This window comes from Wasmannia auropunctata, unplaced genomic scaffold (genome assembly GCF_000956235.1).
Source record: "Wasmannia auropunctata unplaced genomic scaffold, wasmannia.A_1.0 LD336029.1, whole genome shotgun sequence".
NCBI classification, from domain to species: domain Eukaryota; kingdom Metazoa; phylum Arthropoda; class Insecta; order Hymenoptera; family Formicidae; genus Wasmannia; species Wasmannia auropunctata.
Window position 1 is genome coordinate 664,472 of NW_012026861.1, and position 18,640 is coordinate 683,111.

The 18,640-nt window shown below is 34.1% G+C and overlaps 1 protein-coding gene across 4 annotated transcripts in view; it reads left to right on the top strand.

The window, feature by feature from the left end:
- The window catches only part of LOC105452570 (FH1/FH2 domain-containing protein 3), a 154,185-nt gene that overhangs the window by 22,669 nt on the left and 112,876 nt on the right, over positions 1-18,640 (top strand). Inside the window, exons 1-2 of one of the 4 annotated variants that reach the window (XM_011693790.1) lie at positions 873-1,083; positions 5,432-5,791. The exons of the other annotated variants lie outside the window; for them this stretch is intronic. Of the exons in view, the coding sequence (XP_011692092.1) occupies positions 5,618-5,791 (174 nt within the window). The 5' untranslated portion in view covers positions 873-1,083; positions 5,432-5,617. Of the gene's footprint in view, positions 1-872; positions 1,084-5,431; positions 5,792-18,640 lie in introns of those variants that run through there. 4 annotated transcript variants of the gene reach the window in all.

Here is an 18,640-nt window from a genome sequence, read left to right on the forward strand (position 1 = left end):
ATAATTAAATATTATATTTATTTAAAGCTTCCAGTCCCAAAAATCTAATTAATTAAAAGCTCTAATTTAGGATTTTTTAAATATACATATTTATAATACATAATAAGTAAATATTAATTAAATTACTTTTATGTATGTCTTGGTTTTAATATATCTGAAATTCTTAGACTTTGTGTAATAAAAAGCTTTAATTTTCGAGAAATAGAAATTACTTAATATTTATAGTTTGAGAGAAAGGCATCTCTAAAGAATAATTCTTTTATAAAATAAAGTTCATTAAGATAATAAAAATTTTTTATAATGCTAATAAAAATTAAAATAAAGATTTAAAATGTGTGTACATATATCTTATGTTAAGAAAAAGACAAGATAATAAAAGCAAATAAAATTACTAAACATTGTGTTTTCTATATACAATCGCTGTGTAAAACAGAAGGCCCTTTTTTAAAATAAAAAAAAAAACGTAAGGGAATCGGAAAAATAAAAATCTTTACGTTACTACTAAAAGAATTAAAAATTTTTAATACATATTCTGCGTTAAAGAAGAGGCAAGATAATAAAAGACAAATAAAGTTATTAAACATTTTTTTCCTACAATGTATGAATCCAAAATAGCTTTTCGAAAACCACGCCTGTCGAGCAGTCAAGCATAAAAGAATTATTTATCTCAGATGTATCTTTAATAATTCCACCGATTAACGCGATAAATTACGGAAAAATCATAGATGTATGATTTTGTGAGGATTATGCTGTATTATGAACACTAGCATCGGTTCGCGGGGTGCGCACCACGTGAACGAGAGAGGGGTTCGACCGCGCGGCGGCGGCACTGTCGGCCGACGGCGACAGGTGTCTGCGGCACGTTCAGTGTCGCGACGGCCGCTCTCGAGGTAAGGCACGTTGTTGCCGCGTCGCATGTAAACGTACGCGTACATCCGCGCCGCGTCGGTACGTCCCCTTTCGTCTCGCCGCGCATTGTGCTCGTGTTCCTGCATCTCACACCGTACTTTCCGGCCACGCGGTTTTCCGGCACGCGTCCCCGTTGTTCGCGTCGGCGGTGGAAGTGCGCGTGTCACCCGAAAGGTGAGTTCTTTCGCCTCGCGCAGACTCCGTGCTCCGAAGCGCGCGCGCTTTCATCTCGCGCAGCGCTCGGATGCCTGGACCTCTTGTCGCTACCCGCGGGCTAGCCTTTCGTTCTCGCTATACGAAGGACCTCTCTGCGGGGTTATGATAAAAGTCGAACGGAATTCGCGAATACTTTGGTAGTTTCGTTTGAGGGTATCCGACAATATCGAGAGTATCGACCAATAAGAGGCATGTAGGTTAGGTTAGCTTGATTTTGTATCTTGAATTTTCAAGTTGAATTATGGAGCTAATCGAATGCTTATTTGATTTTGAGAAGTTACAAAATGTTATAAGATATTAAAAATCGTTCAAAGTTAATTGTATATATTTACGCGATGATGGCTTTTATCAAATGTACAAATACATACATATAAATTGTGTTTAATTTATATCGTCAGAAACTATCGAAAAACTGGAGTCCATATATAGGTACGTGTCTTATCAGTAATCTGTGAGATAAGAATTTGATCTTAATCAAAGGATTAAACAGGACATGAGAAGTAAATATTAGATTGTTTAAAAATAAAAATATTACAAATGATTTTCGTAAAAGAAAGGAAATATATGTTTACTTTAACGTAAAATTGGAATACTCCATGTTTAACATGAAAGATCTTTTGTTTTCATTATAAAGTGTGTACTTTATGTTCATTCGAAGCACGTGCTTATAAATATTTTTTGTCATGTGTCGTAACACATGTTGGTAATTCGTTTATATAAATTGTATATAACCGACTTATCAATAGTAGAGAGATGTCGTGTTCGGAAATAAACACAAAAATATGAATTTTATTTTTTCAATTTTTGTTTTGTAAATATTTATTTTTCTGCGATATAAACCAATCGAAATCGGTAATTTAAATAATTGAAAATGATATTTTAACTTTTAAGCATTATTTTGGAACTTCTCGAGTTAGCGTTCACATTTTATTGTTATTTTTGGATTTATAATCAAAATGATAAGTCATAAATAGAGTCATAAATAGAGCGATTGTCGAAATTGTAATATTGTTATTTTTAATTTTCAATAATACTGAAATAGTTATTATTATATTGCATATTTAAATTTTAATTTAAATCTGCATATGACGTATCAGTACACATTTGATAAATAAATACAATCCATCTGCTCGAAATATTTTTGCGTATAAATATTACATAGTTGGTTCAGAAGCTTGCATCAATAATTTTCTGGAATGTCACACGTCTCGACTGGTTCTGGCACTCAGCCGCTCCTGATGGACATTATTTATTTCGGATGTTAGGCAGCGCGCGCACGATAGGTCCGGTTCACGTTCGCTGCTCTGTCACGCTTTTTTTCAGTCGTTCACCTTTCGATCTACCTCATGCGAAATTTTCACATGATCGTCGATGATATAAGTCATTTAAAAACAGATATGTTATTGGATTCGCTCGAAAAGTCGTTTATCATCTTTTGCGATTTGCAATCACGATTTGCGATTGCGGTAGTTCTAGTTGATCAATAATTCCATGATATTTCAATATTTTGAGTCTGTAAATATTAAAATTAAGAAAAGAATAGCATTATTGAAGATATTTTAAATCATGGTATTTATAATTATAAACCTAAAATGCTCCAAAATATTATTCAGAGGTTGGAGTATAATTTTCGAAATTTTTGGCATTGAAAATAGATATCTCTTTTCTCCCCCCCCCCCCAAGAATACGATATTCTAAAATACAGTAAAACGTAATGTTCGAAAATACACTATATTAAAACATGGCTGCGTGTGACCGAGTGCTTCAAAATATATATATGAGTAACACGTGATATTCCGATTATTTGATTATTGAGAAACGCGTAGTTAAAACGTCACACATGACATTCCGAAGGGCGGCTTTGTTGATTCAAGCGAGTTTGGGAATTCTTGCGAGTTCGATCTCGCGTCGCGATCTTGATTATGAATCTTTCGTCGACCACAACTGCGATTACATTTGTGGCATGGCGCAGACTCGTTTTCCCTTCTAACTCCCTCTTCTCTTCGACATATTCTCTTCACTCTCTTTCTTCCACTCCTCCATTCTGTTTCTCTCCTTTCGTGCATCTCTCTCTATTTCTCTTTGTCTTCTCTTCAATCTCTCTCTCTCTCTCTCTCTTTCTTTCTCTTTCCTCTCTCGCCCACTACCTTTATCTGTCCTCTTTCTTTAAGCCGGTTCGAAGAAGGGCTGGCCCATTTGCAACTAAGAACAATGCGAGAGTAAAGATGACGAGACGGGTCGGCACACACTGATAATGACAGCTCGCGAATTCATTTTGCGCTTGGCGCCAATTTTCTTACAGGATTGCGATGTCGTAAGGGAAATCTATGAGGCGTGAAAGATCATGTCGCATAGGTGCCGACTATAGATTTTTTAAATTATAATTGCTCGATTAGAAAGGCTATATAAAATATTAAAGTATGTTAGTCTTATAAATGAACTTATAATTCATATAGGTATTTCGGTTTATTAAATCTTTTATTTAATTAAAATTCATCACTGTTATTGTATAATATCCCTATATTATTCCTAAATTTATTGATATACACATTTATGAATGAAAATAAGACATGATAAGATATGACTTTTAATTAAGACTTGCAGCGGATAACAGGAAGAAGTATTTTCTTCATATTAATACATTTAAAAAAAAAAGGAATTCTCTTACAATACAATATTTTCCTGCTGGTAAGGATACATAATAACGTGATAGCATGCGAAAACCGGTATGACAGCGCTTTTTCATAAGTAGCTAAAGCGATTTCTTCTCGCGCACCCGGTATAATCGTGACACGTTGCAACGGAGATAGCGTAGTGTTAAGGGATTTAGATTTTTGAAGTTTCGTTAACTGCAAGCAAGTTACTACTACATCGAGTAGCTACAACATTCCGCTACATCGAACTTTATGTAAAGTCTACCGGCAGATGTTCAAGTGGTACCGATACTTCGATAATCATTTGTTAGGTGAAGCAATCTACACTGTTATGTTCCGCGAAGCTATTATACCTATAATGACGGTTGAAGGTTAATTCAAGTCAAATTTTTATATTAGATGAAAAATTTGAAAAGTATTTTTAATTTGTTTAATTATCTTGAAAGGCTTTCACAATTCTATCTGAAAACAATGAAGTGCAAAGGAAACGAAAAAATTAATTTCTTAATTCGACTTCATCTTGACTTATAAATTATAATTTTACAATTATTTATATAATATAATTTAATAATATTTTATAATTATTTATATATATAATTTTATATTAATAGATAATATTAACAAAATTTGCTTTATACTATTCAAAATATAAACTTGAAAAATTATGGAATTAAAATCTCTATTGCCTTTATAAATCAATGCTATAACAAAGTTATTTTATGCCTCCGATGTAATTGGTTTAGTCAAATACGTATACATTTCGCACACGTGCGAAAAGAAGATACACAAATAATACGTAATGAATTTATTTTCCTAAATACGTGCGGAAACCTTGAACGGAGGCACGAGAGCATTCCCACTGGTTTTCTTTGAGTTAACGAATCGATAAGCGAGTGAAAGGAAACTCGAAGGTCAACGACCGTTTGAAAACGACGTGGACACCGGTTGCATTAACGATGATGACTACAGTCCTAGATCGTTATAATCCTAACGTTGCTACTTTCACGGGTACTTTATGCGCGCTTTCTGTCGCGATTCTTACGTGCTTGAGAACCTTTCGAACGATTGGCAGATTGCTCGGAAAATGAAAGCGTAAGAGCAGAAGCAGATAAACATGTCTATTGATCCGTAGATGTCCGATCGTTCGTCATGATCTAATACTGTTTGAAGAAAGTATTGTAGAACATCTCGAAAAAGCCGAGCGAACGGCAATTAAATATCTGTGCTACGGATATATTTTATCTAAATTTTAATTAAACAATTTTGAATATGTGTAGTAATTTTTATTTTATTTTAGGTATTTTCGGTTTAGTATTCTGTGATCATTTATGCATACATGAAAAATTATTCTTTATAGCAAAATTTGATTTTCAATACGCGTAAATTATTTTATTCTTGTTAGTGCAGAATAAATTTATAATTTCTAATATTTAGCAACACACACACACACACACATATATATATATATATATGTCTCAAAATAAAAGAAACGAAAAAAAAACTTTCGAAGAATATGTAATTATGTCTTTCTTCGAACAATCATCATTCATAGAATGATGCGTTTCGAGGTCTTACAATTAGCGAGAACCAAAGGCAAGCGTAACCAGCAGCGAACAGGAGACAGAGAGTAAAGGAACGTTTTCTCGTTTCAGCCGACAGATCGAATCGAAATAAATCGGCGGTACGACAAACCGGTTCGCGCATCGCGTGAGCGCGCCACGGCGTGCGCACACGATCGTCGTGTGTACGTGAAAGGGGGACGGGGGGGGGTGAATCTTATCTTTTTCGGGGGACGAAGAATTGCGAGCAGTCCCGGCCGTCCCCGTTGCCGGGAAGAAATGTATCGCCAGATGTTTTTCACGTGCCAAGTGCAGTACCTCAACGACGTCGATCCGTTCAATTATCCAACCCTCAATCCGGATTCTAACCCTCCTGATCACACCTTCAGCGCGACCTTGCCGCTAATCAACCAGCTTGCCGCTGTGCATCGGCTTCTACGGGCACCTCACAGGGTAAGTTTCATTATTTCCGACCTGTATTATATTTGACTGCTATCTATATGACCGAAATTAAACATAGGCTTGAATCGCAAATGCGTTTTGCGTATCAAGATAATTCGTAATTATCTTTTTCCTAGTTTTTGATAAGAGACTCTCGGAAATATTTTAGACTGTGTACCGAATTAAGAAATATGCATTCTTATACATATGCAAAATTATATATAAAAATCAAAATAATAGATTGACATTACTTATTGACATATTTGATTCTTTCTTCAAATCGTCGTGTATGCAAGATATAAAAAAATATTGCTAAGAAAAGTTTTGTGGTATATTATTAGAAATTGTTGAAAACAACGAAATTTTATCTTAGTAAATTTGCAATCAGAAACTTCTCAAATTTTAATTTTACGTTTCTTGCAGAATATGAGATGTTTATTCTTGATTCCGCAACTTTTGGAACCAAATGTTTTAGGATAAAAGCTTTGCGAATTAATTAGTTTGCCCAGGGATTAATTCAGCCGCTTAGCATTAATGAGTTAAGTTTTCGTTCTACGAAACTTTTCACTTCTTTTTCTTCTTCTTTCTTGTCTTATGATTACTTAAGCGAGAATTTATTTAAGCGAATACTAATCAAGATATTGTGGGAACGTAAATTTTATTATGATTGAATTTATTAAAATATATCTTTAAATTGCCATCAAGATATTAATTCATCTTTTTTATCAAAGGTTTCCATATAATTCCACGTAAGGCTACAAATCCTTGACGAGTCGCATAGAAGTATTTAATTAGCTACTTATTGCGGCAAAGCATTTTCAAAATGCTCGTGATTTGCAATCATTAATCATTCAGTGTGCAATATTCGCATGTAATAAATTATATTCACCACAAGTTGAATACCATCAAATTAAGAAAAATACAGCGATGTCTTAATATTTTTAAATTAAAAAAATATAAATTTAAACCGACAAAGCGTGGAAGGTAATTTGCAGTTATTGTTTAGTAGAATTGTCATTCTACTAAATTGTTCAATGATACGAAATTTACCAATAATAATTGACATTGAAATTACGACTGCTCAATTGTTACAAATTAGTAGTATTAAAATCTTTCATTCGAAGAAATGTATCCGCGATATTATAGGATTAATCATAACTTCTGTCGTATTCATGTATACATCTTTTGTGTATATGGATGATTCTTCTACTTGAGTACCTATTCTCTTTGAACATTACTCATCGGATGATCAAAGAACACGCATAGTCATAACTGCATTTCAAAGAAATTAACAAAGACATTTAAAGGGATACAAAGAATGTAGAAATAAAATTTCGTACATCCGCAGCGCGAGACATTATTATATGCGTAATCTCTTCCGTGTCATAATTTGCGAAATACTGAAAAGACCAGAAAATAATGTGTAACATTTTTTATTTCTTTGCACGTGCTAGAAATACGCTTTGTATTAACAAATTGTATTGCTATTTAGCAAGATACGTTGCCCTGCAGAGCGTTCTGTGAGATTTGCATTAAATTTTCAATTTAATCTTTCTCTTATCAAAACTTACGGAGATATGACAACGAACTCGTTTAATAATAATTATTATTATACGTTGGTGAATTAAGTTTCAGTTGCTAACCGTTTCGTATAAGTGAACTTCCAATAGAAGTTTAATTATGAGACTTAGTCAACGAGAAAATGAATTTATTGTTGGAGATTCAAAATTTGCGAGATGATATTCAATTAAATTTTGGCCGGGAAAATTGCATATCCGTGGCATAGGGTGTTGAAATTAGAAGTAAATCTCATAGGACACTGAGTGCTAGCAGTCACACAGATCGTGACGCGTGGCTCCTTTGTTCGGCTCGGTCATCGTTTCTGGGACGGTTCCTTCACTACTATTGTCCGTGAGTACAGTTAAATGCTACTGTGCATCGCCATTTAAACTTCAGCCTCGGCTACCTTCTTGATTGTACATTCTGACCCAATTGTGCTATCCTGTCACAATGTTTTCCCAGAAGAGCTCTTGCAATGCGATTCCTTCCGCGTTTGAGACACTCGCGCGGAAATCTGCTTGGACGATTAAGTCTCTCGAAAATTTTCTCACGAAAGTCGACAATGGTTTTGTTACAATCTGTCCTTTGACCAAATTTTTATTCTTTTAACCTAGAAAGAAAAATTGTATATACTCTTTTAGAAAACATTATTATTATAAATTATAGTATTGATATTATATAAATGAGAAATAAAATTATATATTTTAGAAGTAATCTTTTGTAAAAGAAATTTGAGATTTTGGTTCCGAAATTAGCTCAGTTACATATAGGATATAATTTTCTCATAAAATGACTTTCCTGTGTAAAGATCAAATGTGCTGATGTCTACCAGCTATCAGTTATCGACATTTCGACAAGTTACGTAATGACGGTCATCATTACGGAAGATTAACTGAATAATAGGCGTGTAACGAACCAACATGATATAGGTAGAGACCGTGTAACACTTTAATTCTCTCTTGCATCCTCTTCCTTGTATCAGAGGGTTCAAGCGGCCCATGAAATATTTGCCGGCCCTCTTTGGGCCCTTCTTCGGCAGACGTAACGGTACATCGCAGAGCATTACTCTCTCAAAGAAAGAATAAAAAGTTCGTTTACGACCTGGATATTACATACCTATAGGTACCTTTCGATGTACCGGTTATCTCGACGACAGTGGCGGATTCTAACTTCTTCACTCGTCCTTTGATTTTATCCTTCTGAACGGCGTGCCTGATCACTTTATTTAAGCATTTTTAACAGATTCGAGAAGAAATTTATACATATTCTTTATTAGTCGCTTAAATTTCAAACATGCCTAAAATTTATTATTTCTCGTTATATTATTGATACTAAAGTATTCCAATAATATAACGAATAATAGCAGATAATAGCAGAATAGTTATTTTTAAGTTTAATTTAAAAACTACCTGAAAGTTAAAATCTATTTTTTTTAGCCATGTTGCAAATAATTAATTGAAATTTTACATCGAAATTTGAAATTCTAAATTCTAATGCGTGTACGTTAAAATTATTTTTGAGCATATGTAGGTATTTTTACTTATTAACTTTTCTTATTTATTTAATTTTCTAAGAATTACTCCGTGCTCTTGTAATTTATTGTTATATCCTTATTTTAGGCACGCACTAAAATTATTACATTTTAATTAATATACATTCTAAGAAATATTCTAATCCCTTTCTTTCTTTCGTCTTCTCTTCATGAATTTTTAATTTAATTATTATTAATACACAATTACATAATCGCGTAGTAAATAAAAGAATTAAACGTTATTAAAAATGTGACAGTTTTTACATCAGCAATTGAAATAATAACGTTTTAAAGATTCACTTCAAAGCGTAACAGCTATCGAAATTATTCGCCCTTTACCGTGCCCCACTTTTAGAGATGCGATTAATTTTACGGGCCATCGTCTTTCTGCTATTTCACTTAACGTCACGGAAACGCACGGTAAAGTGCTCTGTTTTATGGGAAACGGAGCGTCCGCGTGGACGAAAACCGCGAGCCGAGGCCGCTTCACTTTTTTTTTCTCTCCCTCACTATTGAATGGTAATGGAGAGTTACGATTGCGATTTATGGGCGGCGTTACACTTCGGAGACTCTGAAATTTCGATTTTATGGCCGTGCGGCTTATCGCCCACCACCGGCAATGGACTGCGAAGTGCACCGCCGCTGCCGTCGTCATGCGATCGAACACCACAAAGAAAGAGACGTAAATCAACAGGGATACGTTTTTCCAACGAGCTCCGAGAACAGTATTGTCGCAACCGAGCCTACTGAGAGATTTATCCAAATTCAGCGTAACGTATCATTGATATAATTCTACGTTGTTGGTTAATACGATTGCGTTACGCTGCTGAAAAATTAGTTATCTCGCTCGAGCTCGAAATTGGCACTTTCTTGGTCACGCCTGGACATTCAGAAGATCCGTTAAAGTTCAAACATCATATAAATTATTTTATTTGTATAATACAGTGTAATTTCTGCAATGCAAATTTACAGTACATAATATGCAATATATAATCCGTATAGGATTATGAAACGTGATCTATCACGAATTCTGTATGTGTCTGCATTTGAAGTAATGATCATTCCTTTGTAAATTATATTAATGATAGATATAAAATATTATTATGTGCTTCTATTACCATATTTTTTCTGCAGCTAAAGGTAGAAGGATAAAGTTAGGAGGATTAAAATATTAGTACAAAATGAGGCAAGATAGAGTACAAAGAAAGTGCAATAAAGTGTGACAAAAAGTCTGTTCTAAATACACAAATCATGGAATGAAACCACATCATGGGATGTAAAACCGCGAGAGCATTGTAAATAACTTTTCGCGCGGTTTGCTGCTCCTAGTTTTCCCGTCGAAGTCCAAGCTTGTATATATCCCAAGAAATTAGCCTGTTGAAGAGGTAAACGGACAGAAATACCGCATTTATCTTTAGGTAGAAAGGTTTCCGTGATAACGAAAGAAAAGTAATTTGGTAAAATCATGTTTCCCATCCCTTCGATTCCGTCGAGCTAAAATGTAGATCTCTCAGGTGAAGCAAAGAATTGTAATTTGCGAATGTGTTTGATGGAAATTTCGCAAGAGAACTTTACTAGCTTTTAAAAGAAAAATAGAAAATTAATTTTATGTGAAAAAATATGTTTTTTTATTTTATATACCTATGTTTAAATTTGAAGTACATATTTTATCAACATTAATTTTGTTATAAATTATATGATTAAGTATATGGGTATAAAATTAATTATCAATATATTAATATATTAACAAATGATTAATTTATACTGCATATTTTGTGAAATTTAAAGGAAAAAAAAATGAAAATAATTTTTATGCACATATCTATGTACGAAGACTGGCTTTAACATAGATTTTATATAGGATAATGCTCAAAGATTAATATCGGAAGGTTAAGGAAAGTTATCTCTATGGATTGCACGTTAGTACATAAGATATAATCAATTCAAGAAGGCGTACTCTCTCCTGCCGATTTGAATTTATGTATCTGCTGGTATCTTCTATCGTGCTTATAATGAATGAGTCACGCCTTTCCCGCGTTGTGAAGAAGTTTGCGATTTCCCACCACATTTTCTACGTACGCTTTAAAAATTAATGAACGATTTATTTTGGAAATAGCATATAAGTTATGCTTGGAAAGTCGTTATTAAAACAGAAAAATCAATTTGATTTTGTATTTATCTAAATTTCTTATTTTAAACTTAAATTAAATGACTTAAATGCTTTAATATATATCTTGAAAATATAATTCTCTTCCATTTTAATGACAAAAGCTAATATGTTTTTTTATATTTTATATTGCAAAGAGCATAAAAATTACTTAATGTAATATAAATGTTACAAATAGATTAATATATATTAATAGAAATTGGTACTTAATGTTCCTAATGTTGTGAAGGAGAAAGAGAGGAATAGGTTAAACTGTACACTTCGTCTGATCATTTATTCCTCGGATTTCGCAGCGTGCGATTCGATTTTTGCAATTTTGACACTGAATCATTCTGCTCCATGCTTGGGACTTGAGAGTCATCTGATAGACGGTCCCTGGATACCAACTCACCTACCTACCTACCTACCCATCTACCTACCTACCTACCTACCTATCTCCCCAGCTCCAGCCAGCCGGCTCACGTATAGTTATAGGCAAGTTGTACGGGCCTCTTTGTTGCATTCCGCCACGAACGTTCGCGCATGACGACGACGCCGGGTAGTGTCCAGTTTCATTCACGAGGGGCGCCGTAATTCCCGATGGAGCGCTGGAATTTGTTTCAGAGGTACGCCGTGTACACACGGGGAACGAATTTATAATTCTACGCGCCGCCGCGCCGCGCCGAGATACACGAGGATACACCCACGACCGGGATGAAATCTCTGTGTGCGCGCATTCTCATCTTCCGGCTTGCGTCAAACGGCGGATTAGAGACCGAATGTTTCGCGCGAAGATATCGCATTTGGATTAGATCGCAGATTAGATAGATTCTATGGACTACTTATCTTAAAGGCCACTTATCGAAATTGCGTTTACTTATAGCGAAGCGGTATTGCCATTACCGATTTTATAGGTATTAAACTCCATAAATTCCCCTTTCTTCTCTAAGTTTTGTAAATCGTTTATCGTGTAATTAGTGTTAAAAATGTTAAGATATTTACTGTCTGCCGCAAACGAAACTGCAAACTTCTTCTTCTTCTTCTTTTCATTCTTCAATTATTTTTAATATTAATATCTTTTTAATGTAAACATATAGGGGCACAAAATCTGATAAACTCTTCTTCTTCGTTTACTCTTTTTAAAGTTTATCTTAGCAGAAATTTAACTTCATCAGCTTAAGCGTGCGTAATTGCGGCATGTAACAAATTTTAAATTTTATGATCGAAATTTAAGAAATTTCACTGACTTAATATATTCTTTTTAGATATCGCTGACACTATTTTCAGATTAGAGCTTTTACAGATTTACAATTCAGAATTTTGTTTTTATAAATAACGCAATCTTTAATTATAACGTTCTTGTAGCTTTCAATTTTATCTAATTGTCCAAAAATAAGACTCATATCGATGCTAATGAGAACGCATAACTTCTTCCTTAATTAGCGTGTCCTTGTTTTAATTCGATAAATTAAATTGATTTCGGCAAACTTCAGAAGCGGTCGAAAAAATGTTCTCGAGACGATCTTACTTTAGACCGTTCATAAATATCGCCAAAAGTCTTCGTCCCAGTGGCTAAGAAGATGGTGTCCAAGCGAGAGCAGGACGAAAAAGCAGGAGATGGGGGAAAAAAAGGGTAGAAGGTCGGGCGAAGACTGCCGGGTTGGGACGAGAAGAGAGTTTTCGCTCTTCGAGTGCAACGATCTGCGCGACGACCGTCCCAGCGATAAAGGCGTTACGACATTATATTTTGGGAGTACAGAATTAATATTCATGAAGCAACGAGCGAGCGCGGCGAGGACGTGGCGAGAGAGCGAACCGGGATACATGGCCATGCGGAGAGATGACGGACAGGTTATGATCGAAATAAATGCGGTCGGAGGACCGTTCCGAAAATGATTGCAAATTACAGATTTTCGTGCAGGGCAGTCGCGACGGGCGGTGTTCGCCACATCGTCGTGGCTTCTTGCAACCTTATTCGCACGGATGCTGTACGGTATCTGGAGATCAATGACCTATCTCGAGAGAGAACGAGCACTTCCGGAAGATATTATCCGAAACGATGTAATATTTTGAATCGCGACATTTACATAATCGCGTCAATCTGCCGATTTTACTAATCCGCGTATTTTTTTTCCTCAACCTCTAAACAATTTCGACGTTAAATTCGTTCGATCACAGGCACAATTTTGATAATGCAACAATTGCAATTAGACATCTCTCTTTTTTTATTTTAGCAAATGATCTTTACTTTTGCAATTATGACATGTTCGATTAGTCGCCACGAATTTATGTTATGTATCTTCGAACTTTTTCTGAAGTTCTATAGTCATTTGAATATTTAAAGTATAACAGAATAATTTTGTTCACCTTTTTCAATCTAGAGAGATAAGAAAATTTAGTTAGAAATTTAATTAAAAATTAATTTAATAATGCCAACTATTTGATTAACAATCAAATAATTCAAATCAAGTTATCTCTGTTTGATTCGATCTAATATAATCTGCACGTTCTCTCAAATATATTATTTCATTAGAGGGAGAATATGAAGGATCTACACAGTTAAATGCTAGAATTCGTATTTCAAGCTAGAAGTTCCTAATCTGCGGTTTTTCGAAAGATTAATTCAAGGTTCGATGTTCCAAACAGGGCGCGCGCGCGCTTTACGTTGATCTGTTCAAACTTGTCAGAAATATAATTTCATTTTTGCATATTATAAAATATGTGCCTGTACTTTGTCCATGCACTCTCATTGAACGTAACAATTGCAAGAAAAAAAAATTATATCCAACTAAAAATATAATATTGCGAAGGAAAACACAGTTATAGCAAAATCTTTTCATTTATTCTGACTTCTTATATTTTCCACACGTTTTACTCGTTCGTGAAGTCACTGCTTGTGCAACAATTCCATCGAAACGTTGCGTACGCGCGTACGCGCATTACAATACTTTCCGGCAATAAAGTCGCTATTTCCGAATTTCACGGTTTCGCAAACGCTTTATGCGTGGTTGTGAGGCGGAGCTAACTTCTTCTCTTGATGTGCCCCGTTCGCGAAGCATTTCCGAGAGGCGCCGCTTTTCGGAGAGGTACGCGTCTCTCGAAAACATTTACATAATCGCTACGTAACGAAATTCCTGCACGAATCAGTCGCGAGAGATCTGCGCTGCTCAGAGGAATATAGTGTTAGCATTAATTATGTTTCGCTTGTTGAAGAAATTATGTGGTTAAGACCACTAATAATAAATAAGTTAAGTTATTTAAACGTATACAAATGAAATTTGTATTTATTTACTTTAAGCAGATTTAGAATTTTATAACTAAACTTTATATTACAAAAGCATTAGCAAACTATTAGCAATATAAATTATGTAATTATAATTTAATTAGTTCCTGAAGAGATTTTATTGTTTCTTAAATGAATATCAACGCGCATGCTAAATGTTATTGTTTAACAATTAAAAATTGTCTAACAACAATTTAGTTTAAATTAATTTAATCTTATTTAATATAAATAGAACTTTTTATTTATATTCTTCTTTACTGACATTTAAAAAATATTACACGTTCGAGAAATCTGTATTCGTACATTATTTAAATGCATACATACGCAAGATTACTTTAAACTGCTCTAAAAAAAAATCTATCGCTGAATAGAATTCATAAAAATTTTTTACGACCGTATTACGGTTGAAAGTTTTGTCGTTCGTGAACGTTTCAAACATCATCTTTAATGGCATACTTTGCCTTGTATGCGAATTAGTTCGGGAAAAAGAAATGCTTGCATAAAAGTTTCCAATGACCTGTGAAACCTCGTCTGATCGCACCAGAGATGACATCGGTTGACGGCTATATAAAAAAAACTGCCTCTCGCGCGATATCTCTCCTTTTCTCTTCTCTTACGTTCGCGAAGTCCAGCGTGGGAATTTTCGACGATCCGCGAATTTTCCGCGAATCAAGACCGCTACGAGATTTATTCCCGCAATAACGTCGAAGAGCGCCGTGTTGGTCCATGAAGCGTGGTTTATGAGAATCTTGATTCCAACTTCATAGCTTCAGACATTTTGAATACCTAATACAGCGTTATTTCTGCGTTTACTTGTGTTTAATATGAAAAACAATTTAATCCGCGTATGATCGTGGATAATTTCACTCGCGTTTTAAAATTTAAACTATATATTTATTTTACATGAAGCTTTACTTATTTAATTTCTTATTTATAGCAGAATTGAGGATAACCTTTGAGGTGATTTATGATAACCTTTTTTTATTTTTATTTTTTATGTACGTGGAATAATAAATACAATTGCAATAAATAAATTTTATATTTTTGAATCAATATATAATGAAATTTTTGAAAAAAATTCTTTCATCATTACATTGTGTATTAATTTCTATATTAATGACGAAAAATAACATATTGTCGTAGTTTTCTAATCTAACGTTATTCAAGAAAATATTTTAAAACTTATTTTTTGTTAGAATATTTTTGTATTGTATTAGCTATACCTATTAATACAGTGTATGAGAAATAGGAAATAGGTACGTGTGCCGATTGGCAAAGAGGAGACATCTTTATCGAGTATTTCTTCGATAACAATCGATACTGTATCATTCTATTCCCACGTCCGCCAGTTGCACTGAAACGATAAATTCGCGTGCCGTCGTGCGCCTCGGAACTCCACGACAATGCGGGCGAATCTCGTTGCAATTTTTCGTTATATGCGCCATGTTACGATACTCGAGATGTCGTTTACAACGATAGAATGAGATAGATCCCGAACGAATGGACTCCATATAACTGGTTTATATCTCGAGGGCAAAGTTCTCTTCGCGAGCGTAAACGTAAGCGCGCATAAAAGCACGACATTTTCGCATATGCATAGGTATATCCACGCGAATGCAATTTTATAAATGCAAAATTCAATTACAGAACGAAATATGGCACCTTTCTCAATGTCTCGAAACGGTATACGCGGCATTTCTGTATCGGTTAATTTATAAATGGACTATGAACGTGTGCGACTGGTGGTGTTGTTGTCACATTAAACAATATAAATTTAATAAATAAATTATGTATGTTGTAAATGAATTTCGTGGCAAATTAGTATTAAATTTTTATTAGATAAGTTTACTTCTTAGGAGTATTGAATATAACAAATTTCATATTGAATAAAGAATTTTGAGAGAAAGAGAAACAGTGAGAGGAAGAGAGAGATTCGTTAATAACTAAATACATATGTATCGAATTTAAATTTCCTAATAAGTATAAAATTGTATACTTAAAGTTTAATTGGCTAAAAGCTTGCAAACTTCTTAAATAATCTAAATTGTTAGAAAAAAATGTAGAATTCATATCCAATTTCTATATAAAATATAAATATAATGTAAATAATATACAAGATATTTGGGGTGTATGTGGACATTTTTTAATGATAATTTATATATGACAAATTAAATCATCAATATCATCGTATATCGTCATACCTATACTTGAATAAGTCGCACGAAAATATAACAGTCAGGACATTATCGAGAGACAGTAAACAGTGTAACATCGATAACAAGGTTACGATATTGACGTCAAGACTAATAAAATTTCCATCTTCTTAAACGGTGACTCCAGATGCACCGTGCCTTCGTCTTCATCGATTTAATTCTCTGAAACATTGGACGCGAAGGTCGTTTTATTAATCTGCCAATTGGACGGACGCCTAAAAAAAGCTCGACGGATCCAGTCGAGCTGTTTAATCGGATAATAGTGCGATAATTAAATGCGCATCGACAGTACATTCTTCACTTTGTCTCGTTCCTTCTGCTAATAATGATGATTTCTAAACTAATTAAATAACGACATTTTTCAAAAAAAAAAAAAAAAAACATATAATAGGTGACTTATATGTATAAAGGGCGTCGTATTTCTTGAAATCATGGACACATATAATGCATATGTAAAACGCGCGATCCGCGATTTCGTTCCCATATCGTGCAATAAATTCCAATATTTTGTTGCATACAGTTTATATATCAGCGAAAGCAGTTATTATCTTCGCCAAAAGGACAGGATATAATCAAAACGTATGTGTGGCCACAGGATTTCATTTCCATATTATGCTGTGCATTTTTATATTTTTTCCTGTGCGCAACATCGCATCATTTCTATCTGTATGCTGATCAAACAGTAACACCAATTTCAACTGTAGATTTCGTTGCTACATATTGTGGCCATACAGGTTGTGTTCGTGCACAAACAGTGACTCGGAAACTGTACTGCTTCAAGGGCTTGTGTACCACCACACGCTTCGTTATTATTTCATATAATCGAACCAATGTTTGGTGAGCTGTAAAAGGCATTTAATTTCCTAATTATTCATTATCGAAAAGTAATATTTGTATTCTGATGACTACAAACGCAATAATTCTGAGACACTCTGTATAACCCAAATTCGGCGATCGACATACGTCGCTCGCCCATACAGGCGCGTACATGTACATATGTACTGAAATCGAAATAATGGTTGGACGCGATCGGAAAGTATCGTCCTTTCTGTCTGCGGAAGAAAACTGGTTTGGATTTTGTATATCGGAGAGATATGCTCAGGTATGCCGCAGAAACGAAAAGAAAAGCCTGAGGCAATCCAATACGTCAAAATACTCGCCATATTCGTCGTATCTTCTAGTTCTTTACATAGGAAAATTTTACAATAGAAATAAACCTACTCCACTGCTTCTCAGTGATTGTTCTTCGTAACAGTCACGTTCAAAGACGAACGTTTTTGACGAACTGCAAGAGTGAACTCGATTTCGGAACAACGCAACCGAAACCTTTCTTAATGAGTTTTATCAACTCATTGTAATCGTATATTGTCTTAAGCGCCGGTTATAAAACTATTTGCAATTCCAATTGGAATCGCGCTATATATGTTATAAGCGTAGGTATGTATGTCATACATATAGGTTCAAAGATATTGATAGCTTTGCCGCACCTGGTGTTCTCCTTGGTAAAAGAAAATTGTAAAAAGAGTAGACGGTCTTCTCTAAATTTTCAATTTTCTTTTATCGTTATATATTTTAATATTTTACTTCAAAAGAGTAAAATATTATTCATTTTTGATGGCGTTCATTGATGATCTTTGCACATGTGTTGTTGTCTTTTCGACAAATTTAAATTGCCGGAGAAGGACCTATATTCCCCGATTTTTTCCAGGAAAGAATCTGACACTGGGAAAAAATGTTTTTTTGAATAGTTTTCCTTTTCTAATTTCCTTTTAAAAGTCCATTTAAAAATCTCCAGATAGGATTAATACAATGGTATCTCTGAAAAAATGTACTTATTTTAAAACCTATTTTAGAATTTAATCTCTATACCTTATTAACTTATCTTTATAAGATTTAAAAAAATGCATGATAGAGGTTATCATTGGCATTTTCTTTATCTTTAACTATTTTGTAATTAATTAATTCATGTATGTGAATACATCTTTGAAATTATGGACATATAATTATTCAAATCGTCACTTTCCTCTAACATCAATTTAATACTTATAATTTAAAGCTTAATTAAAAATTTCTTTGACTAATGAATTTATAACAGAGCGGGGATATATTTTTTTATTTCATAAAATTA